The sequence below is a fragment of the Puma concolor genome, chromosome B1, assembly GCF_028749965.1.
Source record: "Puma concolor isolate L17-30 chromosome B1, mPumCon1.1.hap2, whole genome shotgun sequence".
Taxonomy (NCBI): domain Eukaryota; kingdom Metazoa; phylum Chordata; class Mammalia; order Carnivora; family Felidae; genus Puma; species Puma concolor.
Window position 1 is genome coordinate 103,020,914 of NC_141670.1, and position 20,339 is coordinate 103,041,252.

At 34.9% G+C, this 20,339-nt stretch overlaps 1 protein-coding gene across 9 annotated transcripts in view; it reads right to left on the minus strand.

Annotated features, from left to right (window-relative positions):
• Positions 1-20,339, minus strand: part of BLTP1 (bridge-like lipid transfer protein family member 1) — a 214,370-nt gene that overhangs the window by 24,950 nt on the left and 169,081 nt on the right. For 5 of the 9 annotated variants that reach the window (XM_086704284.1, XM_086704285.1, XM_086704282.1 and 2 more), the window contains 14 exons: positions 18,321-18,547; positions 17,378-17,578; positions 17,053-17,183; positions 15,610-15,733; positions 13,177-13,286; positions 12,422-12,512; positions 11,768-11,830; positions 7,998-8,251; positions 7,217-7,432; positions 5,584-5,764; positions 4,767-4,968; positions 2,885-3,046; positions 2,240-2,379; positions 479-680 (listed from right to left, as the gene is read on the minus strand). In XM_086704284.1, coding sequence (XP_086560410.1) covers positions 479-680; positions 2,240-2,379; positions 2,885-3,046; positions 4,767-4,968; positions 5,584-5,764; positions 7,217-7,432; positions 7,998-8,251; positions 11,768-11,830; positions 12,422-12,512; positions 13,177-13,286; positions 15,610-15,733; positions 17,053-17,183; positions 17,378-17,578; positions 18,321-18,547 — 2,304 coding nt within the window. The remainder of the gene's footprint in view (positions 1-478; positions 681-2,239; positions 2,380-2,884; positions 3,047-4,766; positions 4,969-5,583; positions 5,765-7,216; positions 7,433-7,997; positions 8,252-11,767; positions 11,831-12,421; positions 12,513-13,176; positions 13,287-15,609; positions 15,734-17,052; positions 17,184-17,377; positions 17,579-18,320; positions 18,548-20,339) is intronic. The other 4 variants (XM_086704288.1, XM_086704289.1, XM_086704287.1 and 1 more) reach the window with 4 other exon arrangements.

Below are 20,339 nucleotides of genomic sequence, written 5' to 3' on the forward strand. Positions count from 1 at the left end.
CATTAAATATGTGTGTGTGTGTGTGTGTGTGTGTGTGTGTGTGTGTGTGTGTGTACACACTACCTCATACAATTTTATTTCACTGTGATAAATTCTTGCAAGATAACTACATCTCTTACTTTCCATTTGCAACACTGATTACTCTTAAATGTAAAAATAGAGCATAACATAAAACATTCAGAAGTACTTAGATGTATAATAACATGTCAGTTATTTCATAGTGCTTGTAGTGTATACCTCCAAGCCAATCAAAAATGTTACTCAATTGTCATTCACTTGTACCAAAATATACTAAATATATTAGTACAAAATAGACTAAAAAACTTTGATCTCTGTATTTTTTCCATATATACTCTAATTCTCAAATATTCCCCTTTTCCAAATTTATTTTTTAGAAATACATACTAATTACTAGTAAAATGTTTGTTTAAAAAGTAGAATCTGCTTTACACCAGTGTAATAAAGAGTGTTTCTATACCTGGTATTCCAGTTTTGCTTGAAGAGGTCTTTGTTCCACTCTGGGTAGTATTACCTCCAGGGGATAAAGTCTCTGTGGGATATGTGGTCCCTAAAGTCTCTAGTTCTCCTCGGTTGGAAGAAAACACCAAGTCCAGGGATGGCAGCTTCAGCATGCATTCTACTCTTGATACTGGTAAACAGCTAAACTTGATCTGTGAGGGCTAAAAAGCACAGAAAACCAAAAAAGTTTCTAGGTACTAGAAAAGTTAAAACATTTCATACTGGATTCCAAATTTATATTTAATTTCCATTTCATTCCACATATACCAAACACAAAAGGATTTTGTGTTTAATGTCCTAGCCTTTATCAAACAGATACATGATATATTAACCAAAATGTATTAATAAAATGGTATTTAAAAAAATCTAAATATTTGAGGGGGTACCTCTGAGTGATACATATTTAGACATCTAGGTAATTCAAAACATTTAAAGGTGTCTGTGTTCATATTATACTTGTTCATAATTAAGTTTTTTAAAGGAAATAATTCCTCTTATACTAAAATTTTTAAAAAGCTGTTGTAGTAACAGAAGTTGTATAGGGGCGCCTGGGTGGCGCAGTCCGTTGGGCATCCGACTTCAGCCAGGTCACGATCTCACGGTTCGTGAGTTCGAGCCCCGCGTCAGGCTCTGGGCTGATGGCTCAGAGCCTGGAGCCTGCTTCCGATTCTGTGTCTCCCTCTCTCTCTGCCCCTCCCCCGTTCATGCTCTGTCTCTCTCTGTCCCAAAAATAAATAAACGTTGAAAAAAAAAAAAAAAAGTTGTATAAACTTTCTAGCTGTCACCTGTTACATGTTTTCATCATATTTTCAAAAGACTAATGCAAAACTCCAGAAGATCAGACTGAAGCCTGTTTGGCCAAATTGCTGTTGTAGAAAATAGTTTGAACAGATGACCATCAGTTTCTTTTATTCTTGAGATTATCAGGTTTTAACTGAAGGTTAACTAAATCCTGAAGTTTGGGGGCGCCTGGGTGAGTCAGTCGATTAAGCATCCGTCTCTTTGTTTCGGCTCAGGTTGGGATCTCATGGGTTTGTGGGTTTGAGCCCCACACTGGACTCTGCACAGACAGTGCAGAATGTGCTTGGGACTCTCTCTCTCCTTCTCTCTGCCCCTCTCCCCATTTGCTTGCCCTCTCTCTCTCTCTCAAAATAAATAAACTAAAAAAAAAAAAAATCCTGAGGTTTGGTTACAAGTGGTTTTCAAGTCCTCTTTAATAAATGGACTCAATCAGATACTAATATATACTCCCAAAGGCCTACTGATAAGACTGTATTTTATAATAAAATACTAAATAAAAATTCCATAACTTAGCAAAAATCTAACAAAGGTACTATTATGTGACTTATATCTCAATTACACTTTATATTTGCCCAAAAAGGACCATAATGGCAAGAAATACAGGTGTCCTAACAAAAAAAGGAATAAAATGCTGTAAAAAAGGAGGTTTAATGTAAACATTTTTATTTTTGCCATAACAGTGTGAAATCTAAGATTTGATAGCCCAAAGATCTATGCATCTCCCCAGCAGAAAAGTTAATACACATATAAAATTGTATATAAACTTCCCATATGTCAATCTCTAGGCCCTGATAGATATACTAAAGGTCCATGAACCAAGATTAAGGAAACTTTAAGGAAAATAATATTGGAAATATTCAAATAAACTTAAGAAAAACATTTTTCTTTAAAACAAAAAGGAATAAATAAAGTATATCACCTGAACTCGTACATAAACCACAACATCTACAGGGAAGGAAGAGTAAGCAGATGTTGAAGATGATACTAATGATGTTGTTGATTCTTCCATAGGATCAGGTATTTCAAAATGTCCCATATCTTCATCTTGTGAACTGACAGCTGTTAAAATATTTAGTTTTATTATTAGGGCAAGGGCAAACTATTTACTAAAACATCTTTTCTCTTATGCTAGTACTGAGATAAGGGATATGAACACACAGAAACTTGCTTCTGTGGCCCATCATTCTACAAATCTTTCCCTATTCAAACCTCTTGCTTTTTTTTCTCCAAATTCCAGTTCCTGTTATAACACTGTACAGATAAAATTAAGTATTTGCCCTCAAGAAGTTTCCAGTCCAAGAGAGAATCTAATGTAGGAATTAAGGATGTTAATTTTGTCATTAACTAGCTGTGGCCATGGGAAAATCATATAACCTCACCAAGACCTAATTTCTTTATTCGTAAATGAGGACTAGATGATTTCTCAAGTTCTTTTTCAGTTGTGTAATTCATGATCACTGAATATAGTATATAATAATATATAATAGCACTAAAAATTCTTCTAAGTAATAGAATTTTTAAAATATAAGTGATTGAGAAGTAAATGTATAAGGAGAATACTTACTTGTATAATTCCTTTCAATTGGTGTGATTGGGATAGTTTCTAGAGCTTTTTCCAGAAAATCTAATAGGCAGGGACTAATAACCATTTCTTCTGGCAATGACTGAAGTGCTACCCAAGCGTACAATTTGGCTGTTTTGACTCCTCCACTTCCTTTTCCTTTGGCTAGAACATTTACAAATGTGAGGTGAATTTAATAGTCCCCATAAAACATACAATAATTCTATGAGAAATTAGAACTACAGGACAGTTTCATCAGGTGAAGCACCTTATACATAAACCATACAAGAATGCAATAAAAATAGCAGATTGATAGAAATGATATATTAATATTAGGATATAAAGATAATTAATGATGCACATAATACCACAGTTACTCCTGCTTGCTCTAGGTCACAAATTTTGGTTCAATTTTTCAAGTTTATGCTTTGCTTAGTATTTCATTTAGCATTATTTTGTCCACTTAAGAAGATATACAGAGAGTTGATTAACGATATTTTGTGGTAAGTGAGGAAAAATGTTTTCAGGGTTTCCTATGTTCTTCTGTTTTTAGCTTATAGATACTTATAATGCTCCCCTACATGGACTGCCATCTCTTTCCTCCTACATAACAATATTCTGTGTCAGTAGATGAGTATAATAGCTAACTAAGACTTAGTTAACTTTGGCTTAGGTTTCTACCCCCAACATACATCAATTTTGTAAACCTAGCAAAGCAGTTCAACTTCTGTGAACCTGAGCTTTCCTCATTTATAAAATTGGAATAATATTATCTGTCCTGCACTTAAATGGGCATAGATGTTCCCTGTCAATTGAAAAGGGATATAAAAAATATGATTATCATGACTACTGGCTATTTTAAAGGATTTATGTATAACGTTCCATCTCTCAAACGAAACATCTTCAAATAATTCTTGTCTGATATTCCTTTTTTTTATTTTTTAATTTTAATTTTTGTTTTGGAAATTCTAATGTATATTTGAGGTATTCATGTGGTGTGATAGCCAGATTCCAAAATAGCTGCCGGTGGTTCTTGCCTCCTGGCATTCATGCCCTTGTGTAGTTCTCTCCCACAGTGAATAGGGCTGACCTGTATGATCAACAAGATATTGTGGAAGTGATGGTTTGTGACTTCTGAGGCTAGGCCATAAAAGGTATTGCATCTTCAGTCACATTCTCTTCGAGATCACTCCTTTTGAAGGAAGTTGGCTCCCTTGTTATGAGAACACTGAAGCAGCCCAGTGGACAGGCCCAAGTGGGGAGGTACTAAAGCACCAGCTTGCCTGCCATGTGAATGCGAAGTGATGGAAGCAGATTTTCCAGACCTAGTCAAGCATTCTGACGACCGCAGACTTAGCCAACACCTTGACTGCAATGTCACAAATGACTTTACCGGCCAAACTGCTGCTGAATTTCTGATCCACACAAACTGTGTTGGAGGTTAAAAGCCACCAGATTTGGGATCATTTATTATGCAAAAATAGATAATAAATGTGGTTAAGACCAATGTACTTTGTCTTAAATGTGTAAGTTTAATGTTTCCATCTAAATCATAAGCTCCCACATATTAACTGCAGAAAATTTTTTCTAAATACATTTGTGTGTGTGTGTGTGTGTGTGTGTATGTGCGTGTATAAAAGTTAAACTATTTAGCATATTAAATTTTTTTTAACACTGATATTCTAAGGTAGTATCAATTTGAAAAATATCCAAAAGTAGTTGGGCCACATTTCCATATATGAATTTTATACAGTCGTTATTGGCAAATCTATGTCCTTTTTTCTTAAACATGTAAACTTGAAAGAAATTCTCAATAGAGCAAAGAGGTGATGACCAAAAAGTTACAAAAAAAAAACTAAAAATAAGGTATATTTTCCTGAAATACCTGAGGGAATAGGTGGGGGTTGGGGAGGAAGTAAGGTGTTAGTCTTGCTCTGGACAGTGCAGGGTAAAGGAGGAGAAGGAGGAGATGATGCACTATCTTTCATACCATACAGCTTGGACTCTTTAGAGAGCGTTCTTGGCAAGGAAGATCCTCTGGAGGCATTAGGTGAGTCAGTCTTTAGTGTCTTGGAATTGTAATGCAACTGTATGAAGACAGATAAACTTTCAAAATTAAAATAATCCAGATGAAGAAAACCAACAAATGTATAAAAATGAGGAAGAACACCAATCCAGCAGTAAGAAGACCCATTTTACAAGTAAATGTTGTGATGCTAGTAAGATTCTTAACTCTTTTTCATTTAAAATTTAAAAAGTCATCCCAGATAATAAATTCTTTTCTAGCTTAATGTTACAGCATTCTATAATTCTAGAATCTAAAAAATAGATGTTTAATTAAGTTGGACTTGGAAAGGTTCAGCAAAGGTTTATACAATATTCATTGTATAAAAAAGTAACTTTTTACTGCCAAAATTTAATGGAAAAGCTATATAAAAGAAGTGGCAACCTATAATTTAGATGTTCTTATGTTCAGAATATAGCTGCATCAGAGAAAAATGAAAAGTTTCATGTTAATATACTCGGTAAAGGAAGAATGTGTATGATAGAAAATGAACACCACTAAGAATAAGCTAACCCTAGACGGATAGAAATTACATATTAATATTAATATAATTAACATTAATAAGTGATATATTAATATTAGAATATAAAGATTATTAATGATGCATATAATACAACCTAGACTTTTAGGTTTTTACCTTTACATCAACTCCAGGAATGTAAAATACTGTTGTTTCTAAGTCACTAGGTTTTGTCTGTAGAGATGATGGCACTTTCTTGCCAGTCATTAAATGGGTAGTAGAAGCATAATTAGTTTGAAACTTCTTCTTTTTTGAAGGAGAATCTTGATCTAAGCTCCTGGAACTTCTATCATAACTCCTATAAACAGAAAAATGTTTTATCTTTTTTAAAAAGGACATTTATCTCCTTTTGTTTAAAATCAAACTTTTATTTATACAGTAAGTGGAATGTAATCCTTCATTAATAAAGTTGAAAAAGTAAAGCTTATTAGCGTCTCTAGCTAAACTGGTTAATGCCTTGCATGGATGATGTTTATGTTGTATTTTCCATAACTGCATAGGGGAGTTATCTTTATTCTTTCCTGAGGCCGCAATTGTTTCACGTGAACATAGCAGGCTGAGGCAAATGAAATTGCCCTTTACGTAGGTAAAAACAGCTGAATATCGGCAATTTATTATAACAAATTAACATTCTTATCATTACTACTACATTTGTAGAAATTCAATTGTATAAGTGCCTTTTCATCTTCTCATTTTATTCATTTTATAAAACCCTCCTTAGACAAAGAGACCATTAAAAAAAAATTTTTTTTTAACGTAATCTCTACACCCAATGTGGGGCTCAAATTCACAATGCCAAGATCAAGAGTTGCATGGCCTAATGACTGAGCCAGCCGGGTGCCCCTAAAAATCTTTTATTATGAAAAATTCAAAAAGTAAACAGAATGGTACAGTGAACCCCTAAGGCTCCAGCTTCAACAACTGTCAGCATTCTGCCCTTTTTAAAAATCTACATTTCTACCTCCTCCCCATCCCTTCAATTGTTATTTTCTTCAGCTTTTATTTATTTATTTTTTAAGAAAGAGAGAGAGTGAGAGAGAGTACAAGCAGGGGAGAGGGGCAGAGGGCGAGAAAGAGAGAATGTTAAGCAGGCTCCATGTTCAGTGCAGAGCCCGACATGGGGCTTGATTTCACGACTCTTGAGATCATGACCTGAGCCAAAGTCAAGAGCTGGATGTTCAACTGACTGAGCCAGCCAGGTGCGTGCCTCTTTAGCTCTTTTTTAGATTAGGTCAAAGAAAAGCAAAGGAAAAAATTCAAGAAAAAATAATCTAATCTTAAGCCTATTTATACCACCATTTTTTTAATGATGGAAACAAATGGTAAAGCTGCAGTTATATCCTAAACGACAGTCCAGTATACTGAGGCCTCTGTGCCACTGTTTCCCAATCTTTATCTCTATTTGAATTCATCAAAATTCTGAATAACCAAGATATCTCAGTGTACTGCACTTGTCTTTATAATAGAAATGTGCACGATACAAGGAGAATTCCAAAGATACAATTCTTCTAGTTAAATTGCTAGGATCTAAATCTGACATCCATTTCCAGTTGCCAGAAAATTTTATACACTTGTTTAAAGAAATAGTATATTATACAAATAACCACTCAAACTTTGCAGGTGTGATTAAATCCACTCTTTAAATCTACATTTTGGGACATGGGTGGAAAGTCTGTTGTAATTCAGTGATATAGAAATAGTATTTCTAACAAATGAAATTACATGTACCCTTTTCTGACCAATCTCTTACCTTCTCAAACTTATATCGTCATGTTCTTGTAGAAGGGTAGTTGGGTGTAGCACACATTTTCCACTATCAATTTCAACACGTATATCAAGTTCAAAGTCAATATTTCTCTCTGTAGCTGTGCCACTAAGACTTCGGTTGACTGGAGCCGTGGGCCAGCGTTCTGTAAATAGTTGATGAACAGCAGCAAAACCTGTTGCTTTTTTACGAGATGTATGTCTAGAGAAAGAAAACTGATCATTACACTGTATTAAATCGAAAAAATTTTCAACAAACTATTTTCCAATATCTTACGTGAGCAACAGTCTGTAAATAAATTTTACTATTTTATAAATTCATACATACAACTCAACTAGTTCATACTATTGAAGATTTTCCTAAGTTTGATGGAGTCACATTTTATTCAGCAACCACGCACTCAGTAACTATCATGTGCTGAGCAACATGCTAGGTGCTGATGACACAGACAGCATCACTGCTATTAAGGTGTCTAAATATTGGTGTATGAAATATAGTCTACATTTTCAAGGAGATTTCGTATTTGCAAATTGTAAAATGTTACTTTCCTGATTTTATTAAAAGACTGAAGAATAGGGAAAGAAAAAATAATGCCATATGGAGCTAAATTACATTAGTAAGCCACAGATATGTCTCTTAGTCTCACTCTGGCTAGGCAAATTAAGATTTTTTTCTATAAAAGTTAATAGTTACACATAATGCTTTAAAGATCAGTTCTAAACTCTGAAATACTGCCTAAGCATCTCAAAACAAAAAGGCTACTTACGAGGGTTTCCTGTAAATATAAAACCTTTCCCTCTCATGATCTTCATCCTTTTCATCCTTCTCAGAATCTTCACTAGTGGAAGACAAACTGTCATCCCGTCGGCCCTCTTCAGGTTGGAAAGGAATGCCTGTTGAAAAGCCTCCTGGAGTTTTGGAAGAGCTGAACACAGAATATGATCCTTCACTGTTTGATGAGTAATGGGAGGGACCTTCAATGGTTACTGACAAAAGGTCCAGTTCTGTCTCCTCTGGAAACTGATTGTAAAAAGAGAAAACATGAAATCAGGTTCATTTTATATATCTTTTCTTAATTAAAAAAAGAGAAAGAGAAAGAACATGTTTAAACATTTAAAATTCCCTCAGACTTGAATTTCCTCACTCTGAACTGAAAGAAAGGTCAGATTTATGAACATGAAATAGCACACCAAGGAGGGAAGCAGGAAAGTCACATGACTGAAAGAGTAAAATTTACTTTACAGAAGCCTCTATCATCCTGTTAATTAGTACATGTTGTGTAATTGTTTAAATTAAACATGCTATGGGGACAAAGCAAATAATGTGACCAACTGTAAATCAGAAGGGCAAGAGAGCAATTAGTGACAGAAGAGCATGCAGTGTCAGTACAGAAAGTACCTCATGCTTCTAGATGCTTTTTGTAGATATATACTTTTTTGCATTAAAGCAATTTTTTTTTTTACTTTTTATTTTATTATTTTTTTATTCTCAAGTTAGTTAATATACAGTGTAATCTTGGCTTCAGGAGTAGAACCCCATGACTCATCTCTTATATATGATACCCAGTGCTCATCCCAAAGAGTGCCCTTCCTTAATGCTCATCACCCATTTAACCCACCCCCATCAACCCTCAGTTTGTTCTTTGTATTTAAGAGTCTCTTACGTGGATATATTTTTTTAAAGTTTATTTATTTTTGAGAGAGAGAGAAAAAGTGTGAGTTGGGGAGGGGCAGAGAGACAGGGGCACAGAGGATCTGAAGTGGGCTCTTTGGTGACAGCAGAGAGCCCAATGCAGGGCTTGAACCCATGAACCATGAGATCATGACCTGAGCTGAAGTTGGACACTTAACCAACTGAGCCACCCATGTGCCCCCACTTTTTGTAGGTGTATTTTATTTACTTATTTTTTAATTTTTTTTTTTTTTTTTTTTGAGAGAGACAGAGACAGAGTGTGAGCAGGGAAGGGGCAGAGAGAGGGGGAGACACAGAATCCAAAGCAGGCTCCAGGCTCCAAGTTGTCAGCACAGAGCCAGATGTGGGGCTCGAACCCACAAACTGTGAGATCATGACCTGAGCTGAAGAAACAAGTTCCTAATTGATTAAAGACAGATGTGCAAATAGTTATGTAATTAAAGATATCAAACTCAAGAATATTATTTTTTAAGATGAATAGTTTATTATAAACACTGTGTCACTGAGGATTGCACCAGGAGGCCACTGTCTTTTAAGGTCAAAAAAAATAAAAACAAAAAAAAAACAACAAAAAAACTTCCTATGATCTAATTTGTATTCCCTGTTTTGAGAGTTGCTTAAATATCCCTTGAAAATGTGAAAAGCCTTTGTAAAGTGTAACGTGCAAAGGAATGAAATCTATTGATTCTACTATTAGATACAACAAAATTAGATACATAAAAATAGACTATTATAATCAAAATTTCATAAATGCAGAGTCCAGCTCTTCCTCACTTTTTATAATATACATGTTATTTAGTAAATATGTAAGACAGGTTTTATTTATCAGAACATATTCAATTTTTAAAAGTGTAGTATGAGTTTGTGTAAATATCCCTTTGTCTTATATTTATTTTATATTTAGCCGTGCCTTAATCTATTTTGTAATTTATGATTTTTATATACTACTTTTTACAAATAGCATACATTACTATTTAAAAATAGGATTTGAACCAATTCAAATATTAATGCCCTTAAGAACCACTTAATCATTTCACAATATAAACATGTATCAAATCATTAGTTGTATGTCTGATACTAATGTTACATGTCAATTATATTTCAACTAAAAAAAGAAAGTTAGATGGGGAAAAATCAATTAGTAGAATCACTCAGTTCAATTCTGTAAATAACTTACTTCCAAGTTCATTTGTAGAAAAAAAATGTTTATCAAGCTCACTATAATCTAATAGTTCTAAAACAAAATTCAGTTTGACTATATCAGTGTAACTATAGGATATATACTGAGACTATAGCTTAAAAGGGTGGGAAAAGGGAAACAAAATACATGTCAAATTAAGGTAACTTGACAGAAAATTCTTAGACAAGGATTTATATACCTAGTATACAGCTATATTTTTATAAATTATTTTTTTAATATTTATTTATTTTTGAGAGAGAGAGCAGAAGCAGAGAAGGGGCAGAGAGAAGGGGGAACAGAGGATCTGAACTGGGCTCTGTGCTGACAGCAGAGAACCTGATATGGGGCTTGAACCCATGAACTGTCAGATCACGACCTGAGCTGAAGTTGGACACTCAACTGAGTGAGCCACCCAGGCACCCCTACAGATATATTTTTAAAATTCAGTTTACTTTCATGACATATTTAGGGAAAATATATGGTTCATAAAAATGTTAATTCAACTTATGAATTATTGTGTAGCACATTTTCCACAGTTTTGTACATGAGACTAATTTTTAATTGTATTTTTAAATGTTTATTTTGAGAGAGAAGAGTGTGGAGGGGAGAGAGGGAGATGGAGAGGGAGAGAGGGAGAGAAGGAAAGAGGGGCAGAAGGACAGAGGAAAAGAAGGAGAGAGGGAGAGAAGGAGAGAGGGAGAGAGGGAGAGAGGGGAAGAGAGAGAGAGAGGGGGGGAGAGAGAGAGGGGGGGAGAGAGAGAGAGAGGGGGAGAGAGACAGACAGACAGACAGAAAGAGAATCCCAAGCAGGCTCCATGCTGTCAGTGCAGAGCCTGACACAGTGCTTGATCTCACAAGCCATGAGATCATGACCTGAGCCGAAATCAAGAGTTGGATGCTTAACCAATTGAGCCACCCAGGCGCCCCAAACATGAGAGTATTTTTTAAATGGATTGCTTTTATACATGTATGCTTTTTTATACCAGTGACTCCAAAGAAATAACATTCAAGGATTAATTTGTTGTTCTGAGAGAAGTTTAATTCTAGTTTCAATTAGTTAACAAAATTTCTTTAAAGAAAAGATTCATTTTGGGGCGCCTGGGTGGCGCAGTCGGTTAAGCATCCGACTTCAGCCAGGTCGCGATCTCGCGATCCGTGAGTTCAAGCCCCGCGTTGGGCTCTGGGCTGATGGCTCAGAGCCTGGAGCCTGTTTCCGATTCTGTGTCTCCCTCTCTCTCTGCTCCTCCCCCGTTCATGCTCTGTCTCTGTCCCAAAAATAAATAAAACGTTGAAAAAAAAAAAAATTAAAAAAAAAGAAAAGATTCATTTTGTAGTTGAATGCAGGGAAAAGAGATGCACTTAGGGATTAGCAAATAACTAATAAATAGCAGTTTTTGATTTATGATTTGGTCAATTTGGTAAGCTGATTTAGTCTTTAATTTTGGAGATTCAATAATACTGTATAAAGTATAGAAATAAAATGTATTTGTGCAAGAGCTTGTAAGACATACATGGTGAAAAAGAATTCAAACAATCTTAAAGCTTTATGTAAAGTATTTTTGAGGCCTGAGTTTAGTACAAAATGAGAGAAAGACAATGTGAAAGCAGATTTGAGGGTGGTTAATTAGTTTTAAAGCAAAATTTATGTTGTTCTTAATAAGTACCTGAAAATACCCTTCCCCAGGAGAGCTGGATTGTGGTGTACTTCCCCATATTGTTTTTTTCAACTTAATTAAAATAATAAGAACATATATAAAAACTCGTGAAAAATAAACAATGGTTTAATAGTAAACAAATCTTCAAAAACAAACATAAAGTTAACATAAAGTTTAACATACATAAAATTAAATGTAACTTTTAAGCTGACCTTTTCTGACTTCTGGTTTCTGCCATTATCACTATATATTCTGAACCAAAATACATAATAAAATACATAAATACATAAAGTATAAACATTCTGCACTTACACTTGTGTAAAAGACCTAATGCGGATTCATACTTGAAAGGAAAATTACTCAACAAAATCTTTCTACCTAAGAACAAGCAGTAGAGTCTTTATTCTTGGTGCAAAATGCTAGACATGCACTAGGACATACAACTAATGATGTCAGACATACAACACTTGCAGCATGGCTCTCAAATGATGGCACAGAGGCAGTGTCCTGCTGTTTGGTAATTTTTAGATACTTTAATCATCACAATCCACACTTTCATTGTAGATAGGAATTAGTATTTTGAAATTGTGTAACTACTATAATTTTGTAATTAATAAAAATTATTTTGCACTGTGTATCTTGAACCAATAGTATCTCTCTTACTGTATCTTGGATATTGAAAGTTACTCTGGGTCCAGGAGATGCTGCATCTACACGGATTTCAGGGAGCTCCTCAGTTTCTCCTATTCGAGAACTGTAAGGAAAATATAAAATTACAAAACATTAGTATTGTTTTAAAAAAGCCCCTGGACTTTACAGAAGTCTCACAAATGACATTAACATTCTAAAGATTTCTAAATATTTACCTTATCCAAGGGTTAAATTTTTGGTATTCCATTTCTTAACATGTAGCATACTATTAAAAAAGCACTGAAGGTTTTGATTAACATGAGATTTTCTGAAACTAAACCATGTAAAAATTTATACTTCTTACTTCAAGTGCTCATTTATTAGTAAGACAGTATTTTTCTTTAATATGTAAAATTTCCATTTCTTCCTATGCTAAATGTGTATGTAATCACACCTTATCTAAAAGTGACAAACTTATAGCAGCAGCTAATAATATGCAAATACTCATTTCTTTGAGTAGTCTATAAGTTTACATATAAACTTGTCTAAATAGCAATGTACTTCTTTACTGAAAAGCACACAATGATTGTGGTATAAATATGATAGAGGAATTCTTCAAACTTTTTAGTTTGACAGTATCCATTATTACCAGTATTTGACTAATGAGGTTTATTTCTGCTCCCTTAATTATGTAATTTCCCCAATTAGAACACAATAAATAAGTAGTGGACATTTGTAAAGGAGTCAGAAATTTTATTATTTGTTTCAATGGTTGAAATATATATTACCTTGCCCTTTCCATTCGTTTAAGAGGTGGTCTTCCAGAAGCAGAAATGCTTTTTGAACGGCTGTAACTTGGTTTGTAACCCAAACCCCATTTATCCTTTAGGGAAGCAGCCTAATGAAATGGGAGAAGAGTGACTTTAAACAACTGATGGTGTTGTAATATCTGACTACAGATAAAATATTATTCTATTCAACAAATTAGTCTGTTTTTCCCCCAGGTCAATAACATGTCACTTTATTTTTATTTTTTATTAGAGAGTGAGAGAGAGGTAGAGAGAGTACACATGCACATGAGCAGGGGAGGGGCCTAGGGAGAGGGAGAATCTTAAGCAGGGTCCGGACCCAGCACAGCCCATGTGAGGCTGGATGTGGGGTTTGATCTCCCAACAGTGAGATCATGACCTGGAGTCGGATGCTCAACCAACTTGAGCCACTGAGGCGCCCTGATAACGTGTTACTTTAAATTTGACTTTAAATGTCACTTAACAGTATAGGTGGATCAAAGTAGAGCAGGACCTAATGTTATTTAGAAGGAGTGTACAATGAAAATATGAGTCACCAGCTGGCCTGCAAGAGAAAAGAGAAAGATTGGGAGCAGGGGTGAGGGGTACAGAAATAAGGTGAGAAGAAAGGAAACGATTAAAAAGTAAAGAACAGCAAAAGAAAATGAGAATTAAAAAGACAGATTCTGGGAGAAAGCTAGGTTGGGGGTGGAAGAGAAAGAGAGATTAAGGGAAAGCAGGAGGGAGAGAGGGAGAGGCTGGGTTTGAGGGCCATCAATCATCTCAAGTACTACCCAAAGGCACTCCTGTGACAGAACTCCATTATAGGATAGGATAGGATAGGAAAGGAAAGGGGAGAAGGGAGAAGGGAGGGAGAAGGGAGGGAGAAGGGAGGGAGAAGGGAGGGAGAAGGGAAAGGGAAAGGGAAAGGGAAAGGGGAAGGGGAAGGGGAAGGGGAAGGGGAAGGGGAAGGGGAAGGGGAAGGGGAAGGGAAGGGAAGGGAAAGGAAGGGAAGGAAAAAGGAAAGGAAAGGGTGACTTCAACACTCTACTGGTTTCCAAATCCCTCTTCTCCAAATCTGTATCTAGTTGGGAACTAGATATTGAAAAGACTCAAATACAATGGAAATGTGGAATGCAAGAGGACTGAAGGGGAATTGAGGGGGAAATGACAAATGAGGTAAATGTTAAGAATGCTGATACAATTTTGGTAATTTCCCTAATCCTCTCTACCTAGTTTTATCAACAATTACCAAGTATAAACTACCTCATAAACAGTATGAAAACAATATTTTAATTCTATTATATGATTGTTAAGTATATGGTAGGAAAAATTTTAAACACAGATTTATGCATTAGAAGTCATAACTATCCATTTATTATTATGAGAAGCCAGTGATGAATAACTCAGATTGGATTTTATTTTCAGTTTAAATAAATAATTTATAACAGTATTCAAACTAGGGTGTCTGGGAGTTTGGGATGATCAAGGAAATAAAGTTCAAGTCAATGAACCCTGGATCTCTACAACCTTTCTCCACTTCCTCTGGCCCTAGCAACTTTGACTTAATGTTTTTTATGTACTGGGGTGTGACCCAAAAACCTTATGCTGGTAAAAAAAAAAAAAAAAAAAAATAGAGGGTTCTGCTGATTATTAAAAAAAGAAAGGTTAAAAATCTATTTTTTTTAAAGTACTTTTTCCACTAACAAGACCACCTTAACCCAAAGCAACTTACCTCTATTTGAATACATTTTAGAATTATTTTCTACGTATGTTTATAGTACATCTATCTACATATTTATTTTACTTGTTCAGCAACTGGACTAAATCCCAAAAAATGTGGTGGGAAGTGGGGTCAAAGGTAAATAACTTGTTCTTTAAGAGACTCGGATTCTAGTACGGACAACTAAATGAACGAAGGGAAAAGAATGAAGTGCCGCGAGTATAGTGGCTTAGAGATAAAGTCAGCTGCAGAAAATGGGACAGGAATAAAATGGACATCTCAAAAGACTAACATTTGAGTTGAAGACTAAAAAGAAAGTATGATTTCATGAAAGGTGGACAAAACGTGGTGGCTAAGGACACAGAATGTAGAGTCCCACTATTTGGGTTTAAATCTTGGCTCCACTGAGATTAATGGCCGTATAACCTTGGTCAAATTACCTGACCTCTGCCTGTTTCCTCATTTTTAAAATGAGGAAAATAATACAGGCTACCTCATACAGCTGTTGTACAGATTTAGTGGGTTGTTAAATATAAAGTGCTTTAAATAGCGTCTAGTACATAGTAGATATGAGACATACAAATCAAATGGTATTATCACTAGCAATGGAGGAAGAAAGAGAATATAAGTATCCTCACAAAGTTTCATAAACTAAAAAATAAAAGAATGGTCTACTTTAATAATAAAATTCTTCTTAAATGTTTACTCACTCGCATACTAGACCTCCGTAATTTTTTACGAACGTCTCTTCGAATATCGTTCACAGCAACAGATTCTAATTGTTGATAACGCTGAATTTCCTGGTTTATGGTTCCTTCACTTGCACCTAATTTTCTGGATGCAAAACAAATACTGCAATTAGTGTAAAGTAGTAGCAAAGTAAGATTGATTTTTACTTGCTCCTTTTTAATTCTTTCACTTCTCAGAATATCGAAGATTATATATGGACAGACCAAAACCCTCCATAAAGTTAATAAAAAAAAACTCTAACATTTTAGGAAATGGCTCTTTCCGACTTCTGCATTAAGAGAATCTTTGATAATCTCATGAAAGCAATGGACCCACTCTACAGAAGAATGTATGTAAAATTCTACATGTATTTAAGCCTCAAGTAAGATTTTAGGGAAGTATACTTTCCTTCAAGTCATTTTTAACCCCTAAGAGCAAAACTCAAACTGTAATGTAAGTCAACAGGAAAATGTGAATCATTATATCATAATTAATTCAATGAATAGTTTTTAGGTAATACCTAAACAATATGAGACAAATATATGCATTTTGTCTGATGCATTTATTTGTCTAAATGCATATATTTGTTTAAAGTCCTCAAATGCAAAAAACACAGGCATAGGTGTATGAAGATTAGAAAAGATAAAGCATGAATATCACCTCCTGGGAAAACAAAAATGTCAGTTTGATAGGCAGGATATTTAGTCTTCTAGAGCAAGTTATTTACTCAGTACTATGTATCAGGCAACTAATAAAGAAAAAAAATTACCACCACCTACTCCTCTCTCTCTATTCACCCTATATTCACCCTAGTTCTAGAGAACCGCTAGTACAGGCAGGCAGGCAAAAAAAAAAAAAAAAAAAAAAAAAAAAAAAGCATGAACTTTGAATTCAGACACACCGAGTTCAAATTTCAATTCTTTAAACTCTCTGAGCCAGTTTTCTCACCTATAAAGTTTGGATAATGCCATCTAGCCACACAGAAATCCTGTGAGGATTACATTGAAATAACATGTCAGATTCACAATAGGTACTTAATAAATGCTAAATTTGTTTCCTCCCTTAAAAATTTATATTCCAGAAATACCAACGTTAGCAAAAGACTAGTGCATATGTTAATATGCACATGTGAAAATATGTATAAGTGTGTATACACATGTAGAGATACATATATGGAATATAAAGTCAGTCATAAACTGCCCAGAAATGGGGAGTTGTGATGAGCGCCAGACTAGGACTTCACGCTTAACTTCATCACTAATTAATGTATGGTCTCATGCAAGTTACCAAACTCTTCTGGACCTTGGTGATCTCATTTATAAATTAAAGGGGTTGTACTGCCCCAAGTCCAGTCTTTTCCACACTGAATATTCTATGATTCTACTATTAAAAATATTCTGTTACATTAAAAATCATACACATACTTAAGATCATCTATTACTTTGGCCTGTTCATTCAGTTCTCTGATATCCACTATACGCTTCATGATTTTTCTTCCTCTAAGTTCTCCTGGCTGGCTGCATGATGCTCCTGGTCTTCGATAATCTACAGCTTCCTGAAAAATCAAAAGCATGTCTGTCAATACCACCCTCAGGTCACATAGCTAATCTATAGTATCACAAAAATGACACCTTAAATCAAAGGAAGCATGCAAGAATCAAAGCCATCTATATCAAGTACGATGATTAGAATTCTCCAGTGATTCAAATCCCTTCATTTTCACAAGGAATCTATTTAGTGGCTACCTACGTTTCCCCATGAGTGAGCTCTGCATGCTTTCAAATGGGACTGGCTAGACTGAGGGGAGCCCCACATCTCTGGGTCACACAGATACTCTGCAGGAACAGAATAGCGCTGATTTGGGGGCGTCAGGCCTAGCAGGTGATTTACAAGTCGCTGCCCAAAGGTGAGCTTGTGGCCATCTCCACTTACTGAACTTCCATCTGAACTCTAAATGATAAACAGTAACATTAATTTTTAAAAAATTTCTTCCCAAGAACAAGACTATTTCAGGAAACAAGAGTTAAAGGATATTTTGTTTTAAAAAGTTTTAAGTCAGTACCAGAATGAAAGTAGTGAGTAACTTGATTTTTAACTACCAAATAATTTATACTATAAAATGTATAGACGGAAATACATCTTTTTAAATGTATAGTTCATTTTGTGTGCATGCACTTTGCTTTGAGATCCATTTTTTAGCATCTTTCTTGAGATATAATCCACATGCCATAAAATTTACCCACTTAAAATGTACAATTCAGTGGTTTTTAGTATATTCACAAAGTTGTACAATCATCATCATAATCTATTTAGAACATTTTCACCATCTCCCAAATGAAACCTCAAAAGTAACAGCAGTCTCTCTCCCCATCTAAACCTCCCCAACTCTCCCAGCCCTCAGCAGCCACTAATATACTTTCTGTCTCTACAGGTTTGCTTGCACTTTGCTTTTAATGTTAGTACATTACCTTTAAGTTAAGGCACAAGTTTGTTGACAGTCATTATGAAAACTATCAATTAAAAGACAATATTATAAAAGCAAAAACCAGCATTACAAAATGCAGACACATGGAACCACCATTCTCTTCCTTTACACTTAGCAACTACAATATAATAAATAACATTGAGTTAATCAAATCCCTATTTCAGGATAAAGGCCAGTCTAGAAAAGTCTAACAGTAAGTTTACTTACAGTATGGATAGTGGGAGACATAGTATCAACTTCATCCTCATCGGACAGGTCAGCTATGTTCACTGAATTGAGATCAGCAATATCATCTATGTCCTCCTCTCCTGTCAGTGTCGTAAGGGTATTGCCCAGAGCATTAAGCCTTTTGCCAATGTTAGGATCCATGTGGACATCAATCCCACACATTTTCCATAATACATTGAGCGTCCATGTTCCAGCACTACTACTTTCTGTTTAAATGAAGAAGTGGCATTTTGTTAAGTCTTGAGTATAAACATTTAAATAATCCTATATTTAAGGAATAAAATGGATGATAGCCTTGTGTAACAACTAACATCTCTCACAGCTAGGTCTCTCAGAAACATCAGACTGTGGGATTGACTTCCCTTTGCAAAGTGTGCATCTCTTGTTTCCTCTGTGCAGCACCCTTCTTTCTCCTGTGAACTATGGATTCCTTCTTCTCCCCACCCCCAAGCTGATCTACCTTTCTATGGTTGTAGTGGGAATTGCCACAATCCTCACTCATTAGCCAGAATTAGATAATTAGGCCAAGTAAGAGTCAAAGCTGGAAAACTAAAATCCCTTCCCTAGACTTCAAAACTAGTGGTCCCTTTCTAGTGATTGAGGTTGGAGAGATGAGGCTCATGAGCTGTTGGCAGCCGTGTTTCCTGCCATGTGTAAGGAGGAGGTCAGCAGTATGAAGAAAATGAAGCAGCCAGGGAGGAGCAAAGAAGAGTCCTAGTGGGAGTTGAAATCTTGGTTCCTGTAGTTCCTGAGGGCTCCTTGAATTGAACTGGTTCCTTACCTTCACTGAGATAGCCATTCCTAAGTTGAATTGTGATCCGTATATATCCTTTTAATAAATCCCTTTTGGTTAAGCTAGTTTGAATGGGTTGCTGTCACTTATAAACCTGAGTTTTGAAAAAGACTTTTATGTGACCTTTCTCCAAATAAGTATGTTTAACTCAGTCATCACCCTTTCCTTCTAACATTACTCCTGGAAATTTCTTAACTTTTTCAGTTCTCTGTCAGTGGGACTAGTGGCCTTACTACTTTCTGAGACAATTTACTTAGGATGAGTACCAACGCTAGGCTTGGGGGAAGATAAGGGGAATAGTAAGGAGAGAAAGGAAATCTGCTAACTTTAATCAGCTTCTACTCCCACTGACATTTTAAGATCCCTTAAATAAATATCTCCCTTTAGCTTACCGTAACTTAGTTATAAGTAAAATAAATAAAAATTTACGTTGTGAAATCATCTTAGTCAAGACAGGTTATAACTTTAGAGTTATCTCCTAACTTACTTCCTAAGATACTTTTTCTCTCTAATCCTTTAAAGGTTCTGCTTTCTTGCTCAAGGGAAAAAAAAAAATTCAATGGCTCTCCCTTTGTCCACCAAATTAAGTCCAGACTCCTTTAATTTTTTTCCAATATTATTTTTCATATAATTCTGTTCCACCCAGTTTGGACAATTCTAACTAGACACTGTTTTCACAGCATGACTAATATTCTGTCTGCCTGAATTTTCTAATCCATGCCTTCCAGTTATTGCTTAAGAAATAATTTTTATCTGTAAAGTCCCTTTTCATGTTTGTGAAAATGTTAAAAGAAGCTTTTTCTGATTCCAGTATCCTTACAAATTTGAAATTTTTCTCTCTCTTCAACAAATTTCAGTGGCAATTGGAATTTTATATTTTATTGAACTTATCACTTATCATGGCTTAATTATGCTGCAGAGCCTTAACTATATCAGAATTTATACAGAGTAGAAAGTATATCTTATCCATCTTTGTCTTTCCCAAAACTTTTTGCCATTTATTTTATACACAGCAAGTGTCTAATAAATAATTGTTAAATAAATAAAAATATGCTTATATTACAAAAATAGTTTTAAAAAATCAGAGAACATCAGAATTAGTTTAGTTAAAAAATTCTTACTGTTAACATAAAGGCTATAAATATACATATATAGATATGTATATATATGTATAAAAACGCAGAATTCTATCTCATATACGTAAG